The sequence below is a fragment of the Leopardus geoffroyi genome, chromosome X (assembly GCF_018350155.1).
Source record: "Leopardus geoffroyi isolate Oge1 chromosome X, O.geoffroyi_Oge1_pat1.0, whole genome shotgun sequence".
NCBI classification, from domain to species: Eukaryota; Metazoa; Chordata; class Mammalia; order Carnivora; family Felidae; genus Leopardus; species Leopardus geoffroyi.
The window spans coordinates 112258205-112284589 of record NC_059343.1 but is presented as its reverse complement, the minus strand read 5'-3'; the positions used below and the strand labels follow the sequence as shown (position 1 = coordinate 112284589).

At 45.7% G+C, this 26385-nt stretch overlaps 1 protein-coding gene across 1 annotated transcript; it reads right to left on the bottom strand.

The window, feature by feature from the left end:
• Nucleotides 1-2766: 2766 nt before the first annotated feature.
• LOC123594688 (small integral membrane protein 10-like protein 2A) lies at nucleotides 2767-3783 on the bottom strand. Its single transcript, XM_045471576.1, has one exon. The coding sequence runs from the start codon at nucleotides 3515-3517 to the stop codon at nucleotides 3290-3292; it is 228 nt and encodes a 75-aa protein (XP_045327532.1). The 5' UTR covers nucleotides 3518-3783; the 3' UTR covers nucleotides 2767-3289.
• Between the last annotated feature and the right edge of the window lie 22602 nt (nucleotides 3784-26385).

Sequence of the window (26385 nt, the reverse complement as noted above, 5' to 3'; positions counted from 1 at the left end):
ACACACATATATACGTGTGTGTGTGTGTGTGTGTGTGCGTGCGTGCACTTCCCCCTCTGGTTCAATCATAAGCCATTTGTGACATGACTTCCCATCTATTAAATTCATTCCACTTCTATAAAATAGAATTCTTTATTTTTTTTAAGTTTATTTATTTTGTGAGAGAGATTGCGGGCATGAGCAGAGGAGGGGCAGAGAGAGAGGGAGAGGGAGAGAATCCCAAGCAGGTTTCACGCTGTCAGTGCAGAGCCTGATGTGGGACTCGAACTTAGGAACTTGAGATCATGACTTGAGCTGAAATCAAGAGTCAGATGCTTAACCGACTGAGCCACCCAGGCACCCCTAGAATCCCTTTTTTTTGATGGCTACACAGTACTCCATTATATAGTTGTGCTATTTTTATTCAACCAAGCTTACAGTTGGGAAGTTCCTCTGCCCTTCGAGGTCCTTCTTGCCAGACGAAGAATCAAATCAATAGAAGACAGGTTAACAGAAAATCAAATTTAATAGCAGATATATGGGGAATCCACACACACCTGAGATTACAAAAACTGTGAGGCAACATGAGGCTTATAGGAGCTAAGAAGAGGGGTAGGGCCTAAAAATAAAAGGGGAGAAAGACCATTAGCTGGAAGCGGGGAGGAGATGTTTGGAAAACAAAGGTCGCCCTGTTATGCAGAGAAGTTTCTTAAGTAAAAAGGAATCTCTGTTCCCAGCTCTCTTCCCGGTACAGACAGGCAGTTGAGGGGGAGGTGAAGAGTTTTTCCTGCATGTGCTGGGTTTGGATTGCTTTGGACTCAAAATAATGTTCATGCCAAAGCGGCCCATCTTGGGGCAGCCTGCCCTGTGCCCCTACACTAATGGTGGACATTTCGTTAATTTCCACTGTCTCGCTATTATGACCAACACTAAAATGTAGGCGTCTTGTCTAAACATCTTGAGGCACTCGTCCAAATGTCCATCAACATTCTGTATGACCTCACTCAAATGGGGAATCTAAAACAGCCAAACCCACAGAAACAGAATGGGATGGTGTTTACTGGGGGTGGGGATGGGGGCGGGGGGGAAGTGAGGACCTCCGTGTTGGTCCAAAAACACGAACTCCCAGTTAGAAGATGAACGAACTTTAGGGAGCTAAGACAGAGTTGTGATTACAGTTAACAATATTCTGTCATATACTTGAAGGTTGAGAAGAGACTAATCTGGAATGTTTTCACCACAAAAACAGTAATTATGTGATGTGATAGAGGTGTCAGCTATAGGAGGGTGTCAAATCAACGCACTACACAGCTTACGTTTACACAGTGTTAGATGTTCACTTATATCTCAACAAAACCGGAAAACAGTTTTGAAAAATTATAAGTTTTATAAAATAAATCTCTCTCTCTCGGTTTTTTGTTTTTTTTTTTTTTAATTTTTTTTTTTTCTTCAACGTTTATTTATTTTTGGGACAGAGAGAGACAGAGCATGAACGGGGGAGGGGCAGAGAGAGAGGGAGACACAGAATCGGAAACAGGCTCCAGGCTCTGAGCCATCAGCCCAGAGCCAGACGCGGGGCTCGAACTCACGGACCGTGAGATCATGACCTGGCTGAAGTCGGACGCTTAACCGACAGCGCCACCCAGGCGCCCCAGTAAATGCAGTTTTTAATAAGTTTTAGTTTTTTTTAAATGCAGGTTCTGATTTAGGGGACTGAAGATCTGCAATTTTTTTTTTTTTTTTTTTTTTTTTTTACTTTAGAGAGAGAGTGAGCAGGGGAGAGGGGCAGAGGGAGAGAGAGAATCTTAAGCAGGCTTCACCCTCAGCATGGTCCGGACACAGGGCTCGATCCCTTGACCCTGGGATCATGACCTGAGCTGAAATCGGAGAGTTGGATGCTCAACCGACTGAACCACCCAGACGCCCCAATAAGTTTTAATTTTGAATCAAAGCAATCCATACACAGTTTTCAAAAAATCAAATAATAAAAAAGGCATATAATGAAAAGTAGCAAATCCGCGCCCATCCTGTTCAACGCAGTTCCCCCCAGCCAGCAGCAAAAACGTTTACACGTCTGTTTAGTGGTTACCTTTTTTCTTCCTTGAGAATATGCTTTTGTTACTATTTTTTGACTTGATAACAGGAGGAATTTTTTGACTTCCTGACCTCCCAGAACCTCCTACCCGCTCAAAATGGCTGAATCACTATTTTTAAATCTCCTGTTAGCTACTTTGTTGACTTTAATAATACAATCCCCAAACCTGCCTTTTTCTTTCAACTAGAGACAGAATCTGGACTTCCTGCTTTCTGAGAATAACACCACTGTTCCATTTCCTCCTCTCTGCCTGCCTGCTTATTGCCTGGACTCCCACACTGTCCGAGTGGCTAACATTGCCGTCTGGTTCTACAACCATAACTGTCTTCCCTTCTTAGCTGACAGATTCAGTCTAAAAACGGAAAACCGTAACGTATATTTCCACGGAAATGATTATTCCGATATCGTTCACTGAAGAGCTGAGTCGAACCGGGTGACTGGTCTCCTCTGTGACCGCAGAGTCATGGTGCACGTGCCAATCAGTGTCCAAGCGGATTCCCTTTCTTCCACTCCTGGCAACTGTTCAAAACCGGGCCCCGTCCGAGGTTGCTTTATATTTGAAGCATGCCTTCCTTGTACAGTTTGAAAGGTTCGTTCTCCTCTGCAGTTTCCGTTCGCCATTGGCTTCTCTTTGGGGATGAAGAAATGTATGCCTTCCAGATCATATGCATTTCCTCCAGCGTCTAACTCAACCCATCTATTGCTCAGAATTCATTCCCTTCCGTTGAAAGTCTGTTCACCCCCTTTTTCTCGTTTGGAAGATTTGCCTCCTAGTTGCACCACTACGGTACGGTTAGTTTACCTTTAAGTTCTTAGCAACCTTTCCTCTTGTTTTCCCCCTTCGGGCATCCTGTGACCATTGTCATTTCCTACCGTTTGGGCTGTTTTGTGTTTTTATGGATGCAAGAGCCTCTCAAATATTTGTGAGGATTTTCCGAGTTTAAAGTTCTTTCCTTGTTCCTTGAATTATCTATTTCCTAGAGAATCACCTTTTCATTCTATCTTAGGCTTTCCTGGTTGTACTGTGGGCTTGGGGCAAACGATGATTTCTAGCCGCCCATTTACATTAAAAGATAAGGCAGTGGAAAGGCAGACCGGCAAGTCTGCGTGCGGGAGAGTCGAACTGGCCGCTTTGCTCTAGGGCTGGCGAGCCGGTGGGTGGAAGCCAGCCATCCCGCCGGGCCCCCCACCCCGAATGCCACAAAGTTAGTTGCTCTAAATATGTACCTGCAGGCGGACGTTGAGAATCACCGAGGCCACCACGTAGAAGTAGGGGAAGTTCGTACGCAGCCGCCAGGCCAGGTCGAAGAAGGTGATGAGGGTGCGCGTGAGCCCCTTGCAGAAGGCGCCGTACGAGCCGCGGGCCGCCGCCGAGGGCGACAGCCGCACCCCCGGGCCCGACAGGGCCGCCGCCGCCGCCATCGGTCTGGTGTAGCCTCCCATTTGGTGCCGGGAGCCCAGGGCTTTGAGCCGGCTGCACGGACCCACCGATCGACTCACGGAGGGACGCACGGGGCCGCTCTCCGCGCGGGAGGCCGACCCCGTGACCGCAGATGTCAGCCGCGCTGCCCGGCGGACGCCCTCCTTCCCCGCCGCGTTCGGGCCGCGGCGATCCGCGATCGTCAGTCCTCCTCGAGGGCCACCAAGCTGAGCTGCCTCGAGGCGGGCGGAGCGCCGGAGATCGCGAGCCCCTGGACGCGGAGGGGAGGGGGACGGGGAAGGGGGGACTCAAGCTGGGGGAGGCGGGGGAGGGAGGGGGAGGGGCGCGCGGCTTTCCCGGGAGACCCAGCTTCCACCTCCCGGTGGGTCCTTTTTTTTTTTTTTTTTTTTTAAAGTGTTTTAAATTTCAACGGAAGCAAAACAAAACTTGCTCAAAACGTTAGAAAATTTCCTTCATAAACGTGATCTTGAATAGCTTAGAAGCGTGAACCCGTTTTCTGTTGCCTCACATCCCTTTAGGAATTTTTTCAATCCTCAACTGGGAGCGAGTACGAACACACAAAACCTACCCATTTTCTCCACTGTAAAATGTGTACATTCTGTTTTAATGATTCAAGCGACTTTGGAAAATTTTGTTTTAGATCTTTACTATTCTTCTAATGGGAAAAGTTATACAAACAAGTTGCTAGAGGTTTTCAACAGCACAATTAGAACAATGGAAATCAGAGTCCCTGCTAAGTTGCACATTCCTCACCCTGCCCCCTCCATGAACTCGGTTGGGTTTTCTGTATATACTTTCAAACCTGATATGTTCATATAGTGCTCTTACCATGTCAATAATATATAAGTACCTCACTCTCTTGGACGACTGATCACTACCCCAATATATATGCTGACTAATAATGTTCAATAATTTATTTAACCAGTCCCCTATTGAATGAACATTCTGAATGTTTCCAGTTTTTCTTATGCGGTATGCATCATTGTATGCATGAATTTTCAAGTGGCAGAAGAGAATGAGGAATATAAGCCCATCTTTATTTATAAAAAAAAAATCATATAAACATATATATATATATATAGAGAGAGAGAGAGAGAGAGAGAGAGTGCTCAAGGTCAAAAAGTTTTACTTTTTAATATATGTGCTTGATCAAAGAAGTTTAGAGACCCGGGCTCTACGAAACATTGAATTGGAATTTTTTCTGCCAATATGAAAGGCAATAATTATGTCTCATTGCTCCTCTAATTTGCATTCATTTAATTATCAGTGAAGCTGAGCAAATTTTCTAAACTTAATCTTTCAGTATTATTTTACTCATTGCTTGTAAAACATTAAAACATTGTAAATATGTATTATGAGAAACGTACAATTCTTCAGATCACAACCCCCAGAAAGACTATTAACAGATTGGTATATGTTTTATCAATTATTTACATATATTAACAGCAAGGCATATATACATATATCACACACAAATCACAAAACAAGAAATGGAATCATCAACATACTGCCCTGACAATTGTTTTTAAATGTAACGATGTATCTTACGTATCTTTCCATGTTGATACCTTATGGCAACTGTGTATTATTCCTTATGGATGGCCAATAATTAACTGATCGATATTTGGATGGCTTCAGATTTTTCACTAGCATAAACAATGTTGAGATTAATATTTTTGCGTGCACATTTTTGTATGCTTCTCTGATATTTCCCTGGATGACATTCCTAGAGGTGGAATTCTTGGATCGAAAGGTTTTCATCTGGGGTGCCTGGCTGACTCGGTAGACCATGCCACTCTTGATCTCGGGGCTGTGAGTTTGAGACCCATGTTGGCTATAGAGATTACTTAAAAATAAAATCTTTACAAAAAGGTTTTCAATAAGAGACACTTAAATATGGAGAACAGAGGGTTCCTGGAGGGATTGTGGGAGGGGGGAGGGGCTAAATGGGTAAGGGGCATTAAGGAATCTACTCCTGAAATCATTGTTGCACTATGTGCTAACTAACTTGGATGTAAATTAAAAAAAAATAAAATAATAAATAAAATAATAAATAAATAAATAAAGGTTTTCGTCTGTTTATGGATTTTGATACATGTTGTTTGAACGGCCTTCCACACAGCTTGTACTAATGTACCTATGAAAACTTTCAACTTTCCTAATAATGGGCATTCACTTTCTTTCAAATCATTGATATCCTGATAGGTAAAAAGATATCTCACTGTTTTCATTTGCATATTGTGATTACTAGCAAGGTTAAACATTATATGTGCATATATCCTTGCATGTTTGCATAAAAGGAATTACCGTGTCAAAGTTTTGCAGGCTTAATTTTATTCAGTATTTCCCACAACCCAGTAAAAAGGTTGTACCAATGAACACTCAGGCTAATGGGTCCCGGAGACCTCAGGGGCAGGGGTGACAGCGAAGAAGGGGATAGTTAGGCAGGCTTCTCCTCCCTTTCCCTTGTCTCCCTGCCCCACAGGCTGCCCAGGTCGTGACCCCTTTGTTTATTTTTATATTAAATTTTTTCCTAAGGCAGGCAGGACAGCACAAGCAGACTGATCATGATAAAATCTCAACCATAGCCCTATGAAAAACCAGAGTAGACAAAATAGCCTCAGGTGATGCATTAAGCAAAATGCCTCCTCCGTCACACCACACACTAAATATGAAATAGTAACAATGGGCCAAAATTATTGTCTTTAGGAAATTATACAAGTCTCCTGGTTCTTCTTACCCACAATAGAGGGCATATGCCTTAATTCTTCTCTCTGAATCACCCACTCTTAACGTATATGGAAAGAACACGTTAACTGCTATATTGGTCTAGAGGTAATAGATTTAAATGTAATCAGAGGCTTTTGTAGCAGAAGGCACTGAATTGAACGCAGGTGTTTACCCCTCCAAATCAAATGGAAACCATTAGAAAGAAGTGCAAAGTAAATTGATTCATAAAATTAATGAAAGGGGTGAGGATAAAGGACCAAGAGTTTGAGAAATTCCCCAGGTGAATGCGGATTGGCTCAATCTGAAGACTCAGTCCTGGTGGAGGGCACCACAGCCCAGCGAATCTCAGGCAAAGCCTGCGTGGGGCAGGAGCAGAAGTCGGTTTCATGGAAGAAGCACCCTCACATTGCCAGGTATGGAGGGTTGAAGTGGGAGGGTGGCATTAAGGGAGCTGTTTATGCTGAATAAGGGCATTTCCACCACCTCCCCTCCACTGCCCCCCACCTAGTGGAGGAGTTTATCTCCTGGATGAAAATGGACAGTGTTTCTCTAAAGAAAATGAGTGGGGCCACTTGGGTGGCTCCGTCAGTTAAGCAAGCGACTCTTCATTTCAGCTCAGGTCATGATCTCATGGTTCATGGGATTGAGCTCCGTGTAGGCACGGAGCCTGCTTGGGATTCTCTCTCTCCCTCTCTGTCCGTCTCCTGCTTGCTCTCTCTCTCTCTCTCTCTCTCCCCCAAAATAAATAAATAAACATACAAAAAAAAGAAATTGAGTGATGTGTTTAAAAGGGCAAGGGCTCTGGAATGGGGTGGGGTGGGGCTGGGGGGGTGTGGAATTGGTGACTGTGGCAGAGAGTAAAAATAGAGACAAATGTTTCCCCTTCCTGAATCCCCTAACTTTGCATTGACCTTGCAGATCCTTACATCAAGAGGTGGCCTGTGTCTTTTTTTCTTGAATCCGCTATATGACTTGTTTTGGTCCATAGGACCTTGGCAAAGACAGTGCAAGCGAAAGCGAGGAAGGTGTTTACCCGCTGGGGCATGTACTCTTGCTAGTCTTGGAACCCCGGCGCCACGTGATCAAAGCAGATGAGCCTTATGCCCCAATCATCCCTGTAGCCCCAACTGATGGCCAACCAACCCCTAGGGGTCGTGTCACCAAGACCACCAGCAGCAACTGACCACAGACACGTGACAGTACAGCCAACACGAGCAGAGAAGCCCAGCCCAAGCTGTCAATCACCAACAACTTGTTAAGTAAATGAATGGTTGTTTTAAGCCTCTAAACTTTGAGGCGTTGTTTTCATAGCAAAAGCTAACTGATAGCGATGCTCGGGAAGAGAGCTACAGGGCAGAGCGTCAATCAAAATGGTTTGGTCAACAGTGATCTTTGGTGGTGGTTACTAGATCATGGGAGCCCTAGGACTGAAACAGAAGCATGGCCCATTTAATGAAAAGAATTCTGGCAAACAGAAAGTTGGGTCACCAACCCCGCAGGTCATATCCCCAGAGTCCCTAGGATGAAGTGGAGGCCAGGTACCACAAGGAAGGCTGCTATGGTAACATCATAATTATGTACTGTAAGTCTTCCTAACTATCCCCCAAAGGACCTGCAGTGATTTCCCAAGGTAACTGTTCAGTGGAGAAATAAAAATCCATACTGTCCAGGGATTATTGGACTATGGCTCTGAGCTAGCACTAATCCAGGGGACTCAGAGCAACACTATTGCCCACAGAGCAAGGGCTAAAGGAGGGCAAGTGATAAATGGAGTTTTGGCTTAAATCCAACTCATAGTGGGCCTCGGGGGCATACAAATTCACTCTGTAGTAATTTCCCAAGTTCCTGGGTTTTCTTTTTTTTTTTTTTTAATGTTTATTTGTTTTTGAGAGAAAGAGAGCATGAGTGGGGGAGGGGCGAAGAGAGGGGGACAGAGCATCCAGAGGTTGCTCCCCCCTGGCAGCAGCAAGCCCAACTTAGGGCTCAAACTCACGAACCGCGAGATCATGACCCCAGCCGAAGTTGGACGCTTAACTGGCCGAGCCACGCAGGCACCCCTCAAGTTCCCAGGTTTTCAGCTGTAACAGAGGTAACCCGCAACTGGCAAAACACCCCAACTGGCCTCCTGACCTGTGGGGTGAGAATTTTTCTGTTAGGAAGGGCCAGATGGAAGGCTGGAACTTACTCTCCTTTACAATCCTGGCAGTAATAGCAAACATACATTATTTTGTGTCAGTCGGTCTTCCAAACCCTTTACGTATACTAACATATCGTTCCTCAGAACAACGTTACCAAAACAACAACAACAACAGCAACAACAACATTACGAAGTAGACACTATTATACACATTTTACAGAAAATGAAATCAAGGCATTGAAAGTTTAAGCAACTGGCCCAAGTTGTTTGTAATTGGTGGAACCAGAATTTAAACCAGAATTCATGCTCTTAACCACTATGCTGTCCTCTCCAAAGAGCAGACCAAAACCAATACTATATGCATGGAGGACTCCCAGAAATTACGGCTACCATCGAGACTAAAAATTCCACGATAGTGATCCCCATCACATCCCTGATGGATGTACTTGTTTGCCTAGTGGAGGATACAGGAGGATCCTGAAAAGAAGTGGTATATATGACTTGGCCTTCAGCTGGTTCTAGGGGCACACGTAAGGTTCATGAGCAATGGTTCACACTCCTCGTATGTCTTTGTCTGCCACACTGCCTTCCTTTCCTCGACCCACACTTATGGTTTCATGGGGACTCTAGCGGACTGAATTGTGTCCCTGCCACATTCGTACGTTGAAGTCCTAACCTCCAGTATCACAGAATGTGACTATATTTAGAGATAAGGCCTTTAAACAGGTAATTAAGGTGAAATGAGGTCATCAAGGTAAGTGATAATCCAACATGACTGGTGTTTTTATAAAAAGAGGAGATTAGGACATAGGCCCAGAGGGAAGACTGTGTGAAGATACATGAAGAAACCAGCCAAGGAAAGAGGGCTTCAGAAGAAATCAACTCTGCCGATATCTTGATCTCTGACTTCTAAGCTTCCAGAACTATGAGAAGATAAATTTCTGCTTTTTAAGCCACCCGGCATGTGGCACTTTGTTATGGCCACCCTAGCCTGCTGATACAGGGACCTCTCTAGAACCAGTTGTATTAGTCAGGGTTCCCTAAAAATTTAACCAATAAAAAGTCATATGTGGTGGGCCCTCTAATGGCCACAGGGTATAAACACATTTGTGTTCCATATAAATGCCCACCAGGGGTCATGAACTGTTCTCGAGGACTCACAATTATCATGTGAACAATACGGCTCGCTCAGGGGCCATGTAAAAAGTGGCCATGGTTGCAGAGACAGAGGCTTTCCATGGGCTCAGTTATATGGACTTCCCCTCACCAAGCCTGATCTAGCTATCAGAACAATTGAGTGTCCGATTCCAACCTGCCAAGAGCAGAGGCCAACGCTGACCACCCCCCACCTCCTCCAAATGTACCATTTTCTTTTGGCGGGAGGAGGCTCCCATCAGCCATCTGCTGGGAGGGTGATTACAATGGGCCCCTTCCATCATGGAGGGGGCTGCAGTGTGGATTTATCTTCCATGCCTACAACACCTCAACAGATACCACGTTTGTGGGCCTGCGCACAATCATGATATCCCATACAACACTGCTTCTGATGACAGAACTCATTTTACAGCAAAATAAGGCAAGAAAGAGCTCAAGAGAATTCACACTGGTCGTACCTTATCCCGGCCATGTCTTATTTTTCATCATCTGGAATGGTGGGTTGCCTGTTCAACATCCATTTGCAGGTAGTTTCTATCTGTTCCCTTGATTTTAGCCTCTGCTGGTTTAGGGGTCTGATTATTAGTCTACCAGTAGAAACTACAAGACTCCATTGAACTGAATGAATGTTGAGACTGCAGCCGAGCTATTTAAGCTACACATGTCACTGGACCAACGGGAAAAATAGGACTTTGATTGGTGTGATTGATCCTGATCATCAAGGGATGTTTGGTTGCTTTTATGCAATGCAGGCAGGGAGGATTAAGCCTGAAGGTGCTCCCCCCCAATACTGCAATGTTCAGTGGTAAAAGTTGATGAAAGATTACAGCAACACCATATAAGTAGGACTACAAAGGGCTCATATCTCTCAGAAATGAAGCTTTACCTCAGTCCACCAGGCAAAGAGAACTTGGTAGCTGAGAGACTGGTTGAGGGCAAGAGAAAACAGAATGGGTAGTAGAAGAAAAGTTATAAGTATCAACTATGGCCTTGTAACTAGTTTCGGAAACAAAATGGAAGTGCTTGTTCATATGTTTTTCTTTCCTTATTTTGGAGTGTGTGTGTGTGCGCGGGCGTGCATGCGCGTGTTGTTGGTATGTTAATGTATTCTCTTTGCCCTGCCCCTTATATAGGGTGTGTTGATGGTAGTTGAAATTTACAGTTTGGCCCACAAGTGACAGAATATCAGTACACGATTGTGACAAACTTAAAGAAGGATGAAACTTGTTCAGCTATCGTTTTTACATTTTTACATTTTCTTTTTTTGAATAAGCTCTATGGCCAATGTGGGGCTTGAACTCTGGACCCCAAGATCAAGAGTCACATGCTCTACTTACTGACCCAGCCAGGCGCCCCTCAACAGTCTTGAATTTAGAACTGGACGTGATCATGTGTGAGACTTTTGAGAAGAAGTTGAGTGGGATTTGTTTTGTACAAAGCATAGTTGTACAATGCAAAGCGGGAGCATGTGATTGTAGGAGAGGAAAAGTTTTCCCTTCTTCCCTTCTAGATTCCTGGGCTGGTCTAATAATTAAATTGACATAAGACAGATTAACAAGAGAAAAACAAATTTCATTTCATACATACGGGAGCTCATAAAAACACAAGACTCAAGAAATGACCAACGCAGGCAGCTTTTATACCTTTTAAACAAAGAAACAATACATTTGTGAAGAACCTGATGAGACAAAGAAGTTTGGGATTAGGGTAGTGAATTGGTGAAGTAACAGAGTTTGTTTATAAAGCCTTCTTGGCTCTGAATTCCCTATTTCTGGTGATAAGGATGCCTTCTATTCCCACCTCCCCTGCCTATGTCCTCTTTTTTTTTCACTAGGTTTTCACGCCCAACATGGAGCCCATACCCCTCTCTTAAGTAACTTTAATTCACAACAATCAATATGCCAAAGTGGCATATTTTAGGGCAGACTGCCCTGAACCCCACCTTTTTTTAAAAAAAGTAATCTCTACACCCAACATGGGACTTGAACTCACAACCCCAAGGTCAAGGGTCACATGCTCTACCAACTGAGTCAGCCAGGCACCTCTGAACCCCAACATTGTTGTTGCTGTTTGTTTTATTTAGAATTTAAATGTGGAAAAAGACTGTATAGGCACTCCTCATTATTTGAAACTAATCTATTACTGGAAATATGTTGGATGTCACATTTTTGGATGGCAGAATTCTATCTTTTGTTCATTTATTTTTTTTTTAATTTTTTTAATGTTTTTTATTTATCTTTGAGACAGAGAGAGACAGAGTGTGAGGAGGGGAGGGGCAGAGAGAGAGGGAGACACAGAATCCGAAGCAGGCTGCAGGCTCTGAGCTGGCAGCACAGAGCCCGACGCGGGGCTCGAACTCACGGACCCGGAGATCATGACCTGAGCTGAAGTCGGACGATTAACCGACTGAGCCACCCAGGCACCCCTCTTTTGTTCATTTAAATGGGAAAAATAATAATGCTTCTCATCTCATCCAAAACAATTTTCCCAAATATCACTAAAACACCAAAGGTTTCTGCATAATATAAAGCATTTATAACCCAACCGTCTAATTATTTAATATTTCATGGCGATTTCATACAGTGTGCAACGTGAATTATATTCTCCTTCCACACTGCAGGAAACACATTCTGTAACATAAATAGGATGAAGTCTTATGTTTGCATTTTATCTATTTTATTTTGTAAACTACCATACCATAATGTAACAGCATGGTATTGAAGAAGAGATAAACACACATATCAATGGAACAAAATAGAGTCCAGAAATCGACTTACACATATATGGCTAGCTGATACTTTAGAAAGATGAAGAAGCAATTCAAAGCTTTTTTGCCTTTCAGCAAACATGTTGAAATAATTGAACGTCAATAGTCAAAAAAAAAAAAAAACAAAAAAAACAAAAGAAAGAAAGAAAGAAAAAGAAAAATTGTGCCTTGACCTAAAAAATAACACCTTATTCAAAAATTCATCCAAACTGGATTACAAATCTAAATGTAAAACATAAAGCTGCAAACATTCTCAGAAGAAAGCACAGGAAAAGCTGTGTGTGCCCTGGGATTGAGCAAAGAGTTTTTATACATGACATAAAAGTATGATCCACAAAAGAAACAATTGGTAGATTAGACTTTATCAAAATGAAAAACCTGTGCTCTTTGGAAGTCGCTGGTAAGGAAATGAAAAGACAGGGTGATGTCAAGAATTCTACCAGCTCTGAGAGTTTACCGTAGGTATAGGCTAAAAAGTTAACTTGTTACTGCTTCGCCGATATTGTCAAAAGACACAAGATTCCCGAGTCTGAGAAAATGACCTTATTACTCCCAGCAAAGCAACTTCCAGGGGATCTGCCGAGTGCCCGTGCTGGCTTCCCACGCTCCCGAAGTCCCACGGAGGTGATGCAGCAGACTTATCGTGGGTGTTGGCGGACGCGGTGGACTCCAGTGTAGGACAGCAAGTGGAAACAAGCCTTGTCTGTGTGGGGGGAGACATCACCTCATCCCTCAAGGCTGTTTGCCGTGACGCAAAAACAATCTCGAGAAAAGCCAGGTAAAGAGCAGTCAGGGCCTTCCAGTCTTGGCATGCCCGGCAAAAAAATGTGCGAAGGCACCGACGGCCCGGCCCGTGGTGGTTTGCCTCCCCCAACACTGCACCCTTTAGCCCATCACATTCTTAGCCAAATTTGAATTTTTACACGAGCGTGCCACTGATTCATCAGAACACCAGCGTGTGGGGTCAAATCTGCTTAATTTGTCTTATAAACGATTTTCATCCCTGCCTCCCAGAGTCCTGGTCTCACCCAACTCTGAAAAAGTCCCCGGGGACTAAGTCTTCTTTGAAACTGTAAGGATATAGTCCAAGGCCAGACTGTTAGCCATCACACACAACCCAGGGCCACCCAAGTGTCACAAGCATAGGAATTGTACTGCATCCCGTGTTGACACGTGTGACTTTTCAGGAGCTGCCATTCACGGCGTCAGGAATAAAATAGTCTCCGGCCAGCATATGCACACGAGTTTTTTCTGTTTTCATAGCACGTGGAAGGGGACTACAGACTCCGCAGCAGGTCGGAGTGCCAGTGCAGCTGCTGTTTGACTCCAGTGGCAATGCCAGACCCAGGGAACAAAAGCAGTATTAATTGCCCCCTATCCTTCAGAGGTCTAACGGAATTCTCTCCCAAGCTCCTAGCGTTGGCACTTTTCCTCCACCGCCACACAGTCGCTATGTCCCGTACAAACACCTGTAACTTCGTCTTACCTTCAATCCGCCCCTGCTGTTTTCATCCTAAGCGTTGCCAAGAGATCCCTTGCTGGGGACCTGCATTCAGTGACCAAATTGCCCCACTAAGGTGTGAGGACCCAGAGGAAGCAGAGGCAGGTAGCGTTCCAGAGCTCCACGATAGCAGATACGAATGCAGTGCGGAAAGCGCATCAAACCGTTTTGACTATCGGCCCGTTCCGGGGTGACGCCTGAGGAAAAAAAGACGCACCGTTTGTCAGGCTGCAAGTGGATTGGAGAGCGGAAAGCACGCCACAGATAAGACTGATGGAAGCCGCCACAGTGTGCTGGGAGTCAGCTGATCAGACCGGAACGGCAACGTGTGACCTGAAAACGTATCAAAAGTGGTGAGACTTGGGCCAGGCGCAGTCGGTTAAGCGTCCGACTTCAGCCAGGTCACGATCTCGCGGTCCGTGAGTTCGAGCCCCGCGTCGGGCTCTGGGCTGATGGCTCCGAGCCTGGAGCCTGTTTCCGATTCTGTGTCTCTCTCTCTCTCTCTCTGACCCTCCCCCGTTCATGCTCTGTCTCTCTCTGTCCCCAAAATAAATAAACGTTGAAAAAAAAAAAAAAAGTGGTGAGACCATTGGTAGCACCGAGAGGTACACACGGTCCGAGGTCTGATGTAGTCAACCTGTCAGGAGCGAGCAGGGTCAATGCCCAGTGCAACGTGGTCTCCTTCGTTGCAAGAGTCACAAATGTGGCCTGTCGCAGTGGCTTCTGCATCAGAAACATAGGGTCCTGTACTTTGTGCCCAGTCCCTGATGGTAGATGTGCCACCATGTCTGATGGCAATCTGGGGAGTGCAGGCTTGATCAGCAGCTTGATTTTAGTTGGTCTCATTGGAGAACGGCCCTTTACCGTGGGCATCTCTGCGAGCGACCCAGACAGTCCCATAAGCATCTGTCGTCGGTTTCCACACTCTGTGACTCCAAAGAGAGGTGTCTTTTTTTTTTTAAGTAGTCTCTACACCCAAAGTGGGGCTCGTACTCACAACCCAGAGATCCGGAGTCACATGGTTTTCCAACCGAACCAGCCAGGTGCCCCAAGGAAGGTGTCTTTTTAAAAAATAAAGTTTATGTATTTATTTTGAGGCGGGGAGAGAGAGAGAGAGAGATAGTGAGCTCAAGTGAGGGAGAGGCAGAGAGAGAGGGAGAGAGAATCCCAGGCAGGCTCTGCACTGTCAGCACAGAGCCCGACGTGGGGCTCGAACGCACAAGCCACGACGAGATCATGACCTGAGCTGAAGTTGGACGCTTAAGTGACTGAGCCACCCAGGTTCCCCGAAAGGTGTCTTTAATCCGCCAGTCTAACTCTTTCAACTGGCAGATTAAATGGCTAGGCCATCAACAACAGCCCCAGGGACGGTAAAAATATAACAGGTTTCATCAAGGGAAGGATTGGCCGAACTTGTGAGAGCAGCCGAGTCCTGCCCATGGAGCGGAAGTGTGGAGCCAGGGAGTTGATCACGCTAAATACTGACAGCCACCCCCTCACACGCACTGTAATAAATCACAGGGGAATTTGTCGACGTGTGTCAGTGCCCTGAGCGGGAGATTCTCTTCTGATGCTTTATGAGCATTTGTAGTACAAGCCTGGAACACACCACTGTCCTTATACATTTTCACAACAGTGGATTGAATCGGCACAGAGGGCCCCATCCACAGGGTCACTTGAAGTGCTTTTCTTCACTGAGAGCTTGACCCAGACCCTAATCAGTTAAATTCAGCAGCTTTACTCAAACCCTAATCAGTTAAATTCAGCAGCTCTGGGCATTTCTGCCTGGGAGGAGGGAATGGGGAGGGGACAGGACTGGAGGAGGTCAGCATGAGGGAAAGGGCTGGAGGCTTTTCCTCCTTCCTCTCCTAGCCCCAAGAGGCACCTGCACATCTCTCTCCTCCCCCTGTGTCTCCTCACGGACACCTCAAGCCCTTGGCCAACCTCAAGCCCTTGGCCACGTCTGTGACCAGCGCCCTTTGCTGGGGACTCGGATGCTTGTTGCCAAGAGTCATAAAAGCTGAAGTCCTCCCCCCTGCAAGTTCCCCTCTGTACCCCTTTATAAAGCAGCTGAAATCCTGGTGGAGGAGGAAGCAGTCATCCGGGGGTGTGGAGGGAGGCAGAGGTCTGCAACAGTAGGCCAAGCTTCCGATTCTGAATGGCTGCCCACTTGGGCTCAACAAATGAACATCTGATGTTTTTCACTACCCACCTACCTACCTGTTCATCCTTGGTTCTGACACTGTATTTCGACTTCGGTGACCCCTTTGAATCAGCCACCATAGTCATAGTCACTTCTACGTAGGGCTCCATGGCTTGCTGTCCTACTGTCATGGTAACAACCCTTCCTCTGCCCACCCAGAAGACAGGGATCAAGAACTAAGGTACTCAAGTTCCAGAAAAAGAGATCACACTTGTAGTTACCAGGGGCAGGGGTGGTGGCAGGGAGGTGCCCTTGGGGAAGGTGCTCAAAAGGTGCAAACTTCCAGGTATAAGACAAGTAGGTACTAGGGATGTAATATACAACATGATGACTACAGCTAACACAGCTGTGCGATAGGGAAGTTGTTAAGAGAGTGAATCCTAATTTTACCAATTGATCCATCATGGCTACTAACTCTGGAAATGGAACAGGTGAGCCCTTGTGCTGTGGGGCCAACTGTTCTGGCCCAGAGAATCCTGAGGGTGCTGGACAAATCGAGACCACAGCTCCTGGTGGAGTTTGCCAAATTGTTGCCAAACTCTGATAAGTTCGTCACGAGAGAAGCCAAATAACTCAAGAGACAAAGGTTTGGAAAAGAGAAAGAGAGAAATGTATTTCAGGTGCCAGCATCGGCGGGTGGGAGGGAGGTATGGGGGTGGGGGTGGGGGTGCGGTCCGTATGTATTCAGCCCATGATCGCAGGCAGGGAAGGGGATGCGTTGGGTGTGGCCTTCTAGGCATTCGTTCCACTGCTGTCGGGGCTTTCTTTTCTGGTCTGGCGGTTGGAATGTTCCAGTCGTTGTCAATGCCCCAAGAAAATGCAATAAGAAATAAGCGCAATGGGTTCTAGTTGAAGCATGAGTTAAGCGGTCTTGTCTCTTTTTGGATTGTAACTGTTGGGGTCTACAGATGAGCAGGAGGGCTTGCTAACACTAAGAGTTCTGTCGTCACAAAGAAAACATTTTTTTTCTCCATTTCTTTCTATTGTATCTATATGAGATAATGGATGTTAACTAAACCTATTGTGGTAATCATTTCACAGTATATGTAGGCCAAGCCTTTGTGCTGTCCACCTGAAACTCATACAGTGATCCCACTAAAACCACAGGAGCAGAGGGAGAACTATGGTACCCAGTGGAGTTTTCCACAGTTGGAGTGTGCATTGATGTGGGAAACAAAGGCAAGACAAAAAAATTCAATTTCCTTACTACTTATAGCCCACTGACAAGTCCTTGAAACAGGCAGACTGACCTCCCTCTAGGAGCTCAGCTGCCTCGATGTTGACACTTTGCTAAGGGCAAAAGGCAATCTTAGCTTAACATTATCCTGACCTCCAGGATCCTGTTAAGTCTTCTTTTTTTTTAATTTTTAAAAAAAATGTTTATTTATCTTTGAGAGAGAGAGAGAGAGAGAGAGATCGAGCAGGGGAGGAGCAGAGAGAGGGAGATACAGAATCCGAAGCAGGCTGCAGGTTCTGAGCTGTCAGCACAGAGTCCGATGCGGGGCTTGAACCCACGAACTGTGAGATCATGACCTGAGCCGAAGTCGGACACTTAACCGACTGAGCCACCCAGGTGCCCCATAATATATAAAAACCTTTTGGAAACTTCCTTTATCTCTACACGCCCCCCCCCCCCATATATGTGAACAATTATCCTCCAAGCATACGGCCCACTGACATATATCTGAAGGGTCTCATGACTAACAGTTTACTACACACCAGTAAATGACCCCTCAAGGTCCTGGAAACCTTGCTTCCAAATTCCTTGAAGACTTAGGCTATCCCTAACTCCCTCCCAACTTGCAAGTATATAATCAGCCATGCCTCACAACCCCAGTACAGCTCTTTCTGCCCACAAGTCCTGTGCCTGTACTTTAATAAAACTGATGGGGTTTTGGAGTGGTGGGGGTCAGGAGCTGACAGCCAAAAAGAATTTTGGAGACGTCTCTGGTGCAAAAAGGTGATCTTATTAAAGCACGGGGATAGGACCCTGGGGCAGAAAGAGCTGTACTGGGGTTGTGAGGAGGGACTGATTATATACTATGGAATTGGGAGAGAGAAAGGTAAAAGAGAGGCCTCCAGAAGGCTTTGATATGCTAAAGAGGACTCCTAAGATGCCAGAGGCCTTGCTATTGTCAAGGAGCTAAGGTTGTTTTCTGGGTGGTAAGGTATTAACATTAAGACAGTAGGCAGTTCTGGAGAAGTGTTACACTCTGCCTATCTCAAGGATGTGTCAATGGGCTGCAGGCTATAAGGAAATTTGATTTTACCTGCTATTTCCTTCTTGCCTTTGTTCCCCACATCACTATGGAGGGGAGGGTGATATTGGAGCTCCAGAAAACTGAGTCTGTAGGTTTCTGGAGATTAAGCTATTGACAAGATTGCCTTTTTCTTGTAATGTACTAAGACATTTGTAAATGGATGGAGACTTGTCCTGCAGGACTGTGACCTCTATCAGTTAACTATTGGTTTTTCCCTTTCCTTAGTTCTTGGGCAGCCAGGAGTGCCCGAGGAAAGTCACATATATCCCACCTGGGCAGGGGGAGGCGGGTTGCGGGGTATCAGCTTGCCTTATGCTCCCTCATCAAAACCGCCTGTTCGCACCGAAGATGTCTCAAGAATTCTTTCCTGACCTCTGAACCCCAACCTTTCCACACCATGCGCTGTCGTTATAATTATAAATGTTCAGGCTTGAAGCCTTCCACCTGTGAGTCTGTGTGAGGATGAAGAGAGAGCCCGGGGCTTCTGCTCAGGGGCTTGGGGTGATCATTTCCTTCTGGCCATCCCTCATCACAAGCAGTGGCTTACCCTGGGTGTGTGTGTGTGTGTGTGTGTGTGTGTGTGTGTTGGGGGTGTACCCATTCTGGGCCTGATGCACTTGTGTCTGCTTTTGCGGTGAGACAGGAGGCAGGCCACCTCAGCATTTCACTGTTGCAGCCCAGAGAGAATGGCCGAGGAGTGGAGTGTGCGCTTTCCAAGATGTAGGACATCCTTATCATGGCAGCAAGCTTCTTGTCAGCTTCCCTTTACCCCCACTCCCCACCACACCCCAGTTCACGATAGAAGAAACAGGGTAGCTGAAGAGCCTAAGGGAAGGCAACGTTTAACCTCATCAGCAGTGACGGGGAGCAAACTTCGCCACCCCAAAATACGCTTCTTTGGCATATTTATTATTCTCCCCAAACCCAGTTATAAGTTACCATTTTGTGATGAGGTTTTTGGGGTGATGGGGTTGGTTCGGAGCCGACGGCCAAAAAAAGAATTCTTGAGACGTCTTTGGTGCGGAAAAAGGTGATTTTATGAAAGCACAGGGACAGGACCCGTGGGCCGGAAGAGCTGCCCTGGGACCATGAGGAGAGACTGGTTCTATAGTTGGGAGTTGGGGGACCTAAAACCTAGGGGAAGTTTCCAGAGATTTTCATATGCTAAAGAAGACTCCCAGGCTACTGGAGGCCTAGCTATTGTCAAGCTAAGATTGTGTTTCCCTCTAGTTAGGCATTAACATTAAGACAGTAGGGGGTTCCCGGAGAAAGGTCACACTCCGTATTTGCCTCAAGGATGTGTCAAAGGGCTGCAAGTTATAAGGAAATTTAATTTGACTGCCATTGCCTTCTTGCCTTTGTTCCCCACATCACTACGGAGGGGAGGGTGATGTTGGGGCTCCAGGAAACAGAGTCTACAGGTTTCTGGAGATTAGGCTATAGATAAGATTGCCCTTTTCTTGTAGTTTACTGAGATATTTGTAAACTGATGGAGATTTCTGTCCTGCAGGACTGTGATCTCTATCAGTTAACCATTCGTTTTCTTTCCTTTCCTTTGTCCTTGGGCAGCCAGGCGTGCCTGAGGAATATCACACATATCCCAAGGCGGGGGTGGCATTTGTGGGGTATCAGCTTGCCTTATCCCCCTCATCATTTTGTATCGGACATTTCCATTTATAGGAGAAATCTCCATTTGTAAGAGTGTCTCCTCCTCTGTTCCAGGAAGAGGGGGATGGCTCGAAACCTATAGAAACTTTTACCAGTGGGAAGGGTAACGATTTAAATCTGCATAACAAACTTAACAAACTTACCCTGGTCCACCGTACTTTTCCCCATTGTTAGCCTCCCCAAACTGACTCCCCACCCCCAACATCTTCCTCTTTTTTAGTTTATTTACTTTTTTTTTTTTTTTTTAGTAATCTCTATACCCAATGTGGGGCTTGAACTCACGACCCTGAGATCAAGAGTCACATGCTCTCGTAACTGAGCCGGCAGGCACTCCCCCCTTTTGTCTTCAGTTGAAGGCGGTAGTTAAGGTGATGCCTTCAGCCATTTTGTAGAGTTACCCTGGTTCCCTGGGTCTCTTCCCACATACACCAGAGATACACATTGTTAGTAACAAAAAACCAAGTCCATTTAAAAGATTCAATTGGCTTTATTAAACGACTCATGAATTGGGCCCCATCCCATCTAGCAAATAGAGGGCGCTTCAAGGAGTCCCACAAAGTGGAAGGTTTTAATAGGGGGGTGGGGCAAGAAGTCACTAGGGAAAAAACAAAACCAAAAGAACCCAAAAGATTGTTCCAGACAAGGTGGCTTTACTTTCGGGGGCAGAAGCAAGGGGTCTCATCATGCAGATTACCTCACCTTTCTTTGGAGAATCAGGACGCTGACTCCTTGGTGCTGACCGAAAAATTCCTGACTGTTGAAGACCACATTTCTGGGGGGAGGCTGAAACTGCAGTTAGATTAGGTATTCACCCCCCAGTTCGGGAACTCGGTCTACGTGACACCAATTTGGGCCTGGGGTTTTCTTGTTAAAGAACATGTTATTAAACTTTCGTTTTTTCTCCTGCTAATCTGTCTCAACCAAGAAGGAATCCAGTGAGAATATAAGCAAATGGGCATTTAGTTGGGCAACTAAAATTGCAATTTGGGAGACACAGACTCCGGTAGAGAAGCTAGATTCGTGTTCGCAGGAAGATTAAGAGGGGGCCGAGTTCCAACGGCAAAGTGACAAGCGTAGTTCTCCTGTAGGTCCTCAAAGCAAAACAGGGATTGAAACTAGGTTAACTGGGATTGGTTGGGTTAATATGTAAATGTGGGACTGAAATTTGTTCCCGGGTTGGCTTTCACAGTGGAGAATGTGGAGGGAGTTGAAGTCCAGGCTGAGGGCTGCGCCCGGCTTGAGAAGTTTATCGTTTACAGTTTCACCCACTGAGGACGCGCATAAATTCTGCCTCCTTCGTGGCCTCCCTACCCTATTTTAAGAGGGATTCTCTTCGGTAGGCTGGCTTGCTCGGTTTGCAAATCTACTTTTACGTCTGTTTTACATCAATTGAATTAAGAGACCAGCCAAAGAACCTAGAAGGTGGAAAGGAATTTTTGTTTTCTTCCCAACAGTAGCTAAGGAGCATGTCCCTTACATTCTATTTATTACACACTACCCGGTTTATTTCCTCTGCAACCCGTATCTGCGGGCTTATTGGTGTCTTATTCCCTGGGTTTCCAGTGTCCGGAGCGTGAGACCGAATCAACGCTCAGTAAATATTTGTTCTACATCTGATTGTTGAAGAGGTACAATTTAAACCAACTATGATGTAATATGTTGCCTGTCAAATTGGCAGAGACTTCGAAAGATAGTGCTACAAAGAAAACCGCAGGGCCATAATGGAGCCACTCAACTAAGGCCCCAAGTCAGTAAACCCAGGATTAATACCCAACCCGACTGCAGCTTCAACCATCCTAGGAATGTAACCTTTCGCCAGTCAACACGGGAATTTCCTGGTCAGCACTAGGAAATTTACTGATAGCCTCTTTCCGTTTCCTTTAGGAGGATGACCTTGCCTAAAACAATGGATTCTTTGCTATAACAATTTCCTTTTTTCCCCTGCTCCCTCTTTACTTTTAAAAACCTTTCCCGTTCCGTAGCCCTCTGGATCTCCTTTCTGTTTGCTAGATGGAATGCTGTCCGATTCATAAGTAGTTTAATAAAGCCAATTAGATCTTTAAATTTTACTGGGTTGAATTTTGTTGTTTTAACAATAGGAACAGCGTTGCAAATGACAGGGCAAAGAGTATCTGTCACCCTCTTTGTGGAAAGTAACTTGGCAATGTGTGTCCCGAACCTAAAAGGATGGCATTGCCTTTGAGCCGGCAATCCCTCTTAGAGTCATCGATAACTTACAATGAAGGGCTTATCAATGATGTTGAAGGGGAGCAGACTTTGCTGTCCCCAATTATTTTGCCTCTTTGGCATATTTATTTTGGGCTGATTATTTTTGAGAGGCTGCAGACATAGGAGAGGCTCTGAAAACAAAGAAGTTACCCCTTCATAAAAGACATTTACATTTACTTATTTCTAGATGTTTATTTATTTATTTTGAGAGAGAGAGAGAGAGAGAGAGCACAAGCAGGGGGAGGGGGAGAGAGAGAGAGAGGAGAAAGAGAATCCCAAGTAGCCCCTGCAATGTCAGCGCAGAGCCCGACAAGGGGCTCGATCCCATGCACTGTGAGATCATGACCTGAGCCAAAAGCAAGAGTCAGATCCTTAACTGACTGAGCCACCCAGGAGCTGCAAGAGACATTTACATTTATAAGAGAAATCTCCATTTTGGAAATTTTTTTTAAATTTTTTATTAAAATTTTTTTTTTTTTTTTTACATTTATTTGTTTTTGAGACAGAGACAGAGCATGAACAGGGGAGGGTCAGCGAAAGAGGGAGACACAGAATCTGAAACAGGCTCCAGGCTCTGAGCTGTCAGCACAGAGCCCGACGCGGGACTCGAACCCACAGACTGTGAGATCGTGACCTGAGCCGGAGTCGGACGCTTAACCGACGGAGCCACCCAGGCGCCCCCCAATTTTTTTTATTTTAGAGGGAGCACGTGTGTGTGTGGGAGAGGGGCAGAGGGAGAGAGAGAGAGAAAGAGAGGGAACTCCAAGTAGGCTCCATGCTCAACGTGGAGTCCAACATGGGGCTCGATCCCACGACCCTGGTATCAAGGCCTGAGCTCACATCAAGAGTCACTCAACCAACTGAGCCACCCAGGCACTCTAGAAATCTCCATTTGAATGGGTTTCTCCTTCGCTGTACCTGGAAGGGTATGACTCTGAATCTCCAGAAACTTGCCAAAGGAAAAGACAGCAACTTAAATCTGCATAATAACCTTATCCTTGTTTACTGTGCTTTTTCTCATAGCCTCCCATAACTGGCACCTCCTACCTCCGACATCATTATCTTTCGCTGGAGAAAGTATTTAAAGTGGTAGCTTAGGCCATTTGGGGGAATTAGTCCATTTTCCTGGATATACATATTATTTAAATTGTTTTTCTTCTGTTAATCTTTTATTTTTTTAAGGTTATTTATTTGTTTTGAGAGAGAGAGAGCACTAGCAAGGGAGGAGCAGAGAGAGAGAGAAGGAGAGAGAGAATCCCAAGCAGCCTCCACACTGTCACTACAAAGCCCAACTTGGGGCTTGAACTCACAGACCGTGAGATCAGGGCTTGATCTGAAATCAAGAGTCGGATGCTTCACCGACTGAGCCGCCCAGGCATCCCTCTATCTTTTATTATCAGGGAGAGTTCTGAACTTATAATCTAGAAAGTTAGAGGGAAAATGTTTCCTCCCCTTCTGTATGTACAAAAATTTAACCACAACGATGTTAGATAGGTTTTTTTTTTTTTTTTATAATTAAATAGAAAATAATGCCATAGAAGGATATATAACACCTAGGAAAGATTTTTACAAGATTTTGTTACAGAGTAGAAACAAGATAGTATGTAGAGAAATAGTACATTTAAAAAGTTTTATTTACATTTAGGTAAAGGGGAAAAAGAATGTAAACAAAATGTTGTAATGTTCTGAGTGGTTATCAGAGGTATGGGCTATCAGGTGATTTTTATTTTCTACTCTTGGTTTATCTATATTTTCCAAATGTTGCATACTTTGTCATAAGAAAGAGACAGTTAGTGGGGTGCCTAGGTGGCTCAGTCGGTTGGGCAACCGACTTCGGCTCAGGTCATGATCTCACTGTTCATGGGTTCGAGCCCTGCGTGGGGCTCTGTGCTGACAGCTCAGAGCCTGGAGCCTGCTTCGGAGTCTGCGTCTCCCCTTCTCTCTGCCCCTCCCCTGCTCATGCTCCGTGTCTCTCTGTCTCTCAATAATAAATAAAAGTTAAGAAAATTAAAAACGTGGATATTTCTCAAGACATTAAAAAATATATATATAAAAAAAAAAAGAGACAGAGAGGGAGACAGTTAGAATTTACTAAACTAAGGCAGTTTTGCCCCCTGGTGGCTCATTCAGTAATCGTCTGTCTTTAGTCCGAGGGAGGAATGTCGTCATCCACCCAAATTAGAGAGTAGACAAAACTGCAGGCTTTAATCCCAAGGCAGAACTTTCAAGATTCACAAGTCCTTTGGTAGGACAAGCGGTTGGGCCCTAAAGGAGTGGTTCCGTGGAAGTCTAATTGTTACCTTTGACTATATGACAACATGCTCTCAGCTGCCACGAGACAGAAGGAGACACCAACAGCCCGAAGAGAAAAGAGGTTCCTGAATCAGCCGGGCACTTGCGCCGGGGCCCCTGCAATCCCCGGATAGAGGGGGCAGGAGATCGGAATTGGGGCTGGTGCCCTGGGGCTGGAGAAGAGGGGACCCACTGAAGCGAAAGCGGGGCAGAACAGATTTGGGGACTGTCTATGAGGCACCAGTAAGAGCGTGGGCATGAAGAGCACTCCCCCCGAGTGCTCTAATATAGGCTACAAAACTGGGGGCGGGTGGTGGAACCAGCAAGACAACTGACGGGAGCAAATGGGAAGGTAAGGAGCTCAGTTAAGGACCAGAGGCCACTGAATCCGGTCACGCAACCAAAGCCTTCTCATAGACATGTGCTACATCATCATGATATCAAGGGCCACCTTCCTCTCCTCCAGGTTCTTAGGGGTCCATGGTTCCTCTTCAGGGGCCCAGGGAGACCCTCACATTTTCCATAAATAGTGATTTCCCAGCTGACCTCTCCTTATCCATCGAGTGTAACAGGAAGCGGTTAGCACTGGGTCCGGGTCTGGGCCTGGGGATGCCCCTATCTTAGGACTGTCAGGTTTTCCCAGGGGGAGAAACATAAGGGGGAGAGGAGAGAACTCACTGACATAGGAGCGCTCTCCCAGGGTTCAAGGTTTAATGTCCTGGCAATGACCTGTGGATCCAGTCCTGCTTGAAGCTGGAGAACAGGGGAATGGGGCGGACAAACAATGGCTGCAATCAATGAAGGGAACATGCCAGAACAGATTACATATTGGGGAAGGAATCAGAAAGTTCAAGGTGTCACAGATGTGGCAATTTTATAGTGAAGTTACAATGTGAGCCCAGATAATCTGCTACCTGGCTATGTTCCCTGGAGGGCCCAGGAGACAGTCGTTCACCAGGAAGGCACCAGTAAGCAGGGGCACCAGTTTCCCTGTGAAGGTCAAGGGTGGTTGTCGTCTGTAGACCAGGACTGACAGTAGGAGATGCTGTGGTGGAGCTGGGCCCCCTTACGTCAATGAAGGTTCTGGCAGGAGCCAATGACGATACTTAACTGGCCTAGGCAAGATTGAAGTCATTATCAAAACAGGCCGTGTCGTGGGCTGAATTGCATCCTCCCCAAGTTCATGTGTGGAAGTCTTAACCCCTAGTACCTCAAACGACTGTGTTTGGATACAGTTTGGATAGTGTTTTTGAAAAGATAATTAAGACAAAATGAGATCATAAAGGTGGGTCCTAATCCAATATCTGGTGTCCTTACAAGAAGAGGAGATCAGGACACAGACACCCACAGAGGGAAGACATGTGAAGACACGGAGAAAGCAGCCATCGATAAGCCACGGAGAGAGGCCTCAGATGAAACCAAACCTCGTGACGCCTTGATGTCAGATTTGTAGCCTCCAGAGCTGTGAGGAAATACATTCCTGTTGTTCAGTCACCCGGTCTGTCGTACTTTAATATGGCAGCCTGAGTAGACTAATACAGGCCACAAAACTGGAGAAGCGACCAGAATGCCTTGACCTGCAGTAATCCGTCGTGATGGTAAATAGGCATGGTATTCTTAGGGACAAGCGAGAGTGTGGCCAACTGGGGTGATAGTTGACTTGTACACGCCCTAGAAATTTCAATGTGGGGAGCAAAAGGCCGGTGTCAGCCATTGCAACAGAAAATCATGATCCTTCGTCCAGTTTCGAGATCTAAGTCAGTTCACGGACCCAGAGTCCAGCAATTGAAGGGAAGGATGAGTACCTTTGGGGAAGCACTCTGCAGTGCTATGGAAATCATATGTAATGAATATTCCCCCGATGCTTCTCCAAAGGTTCCAGTGTCCATTTACCTCCAGTTACACTGGGAAGGAGGTTCAAGCAAGC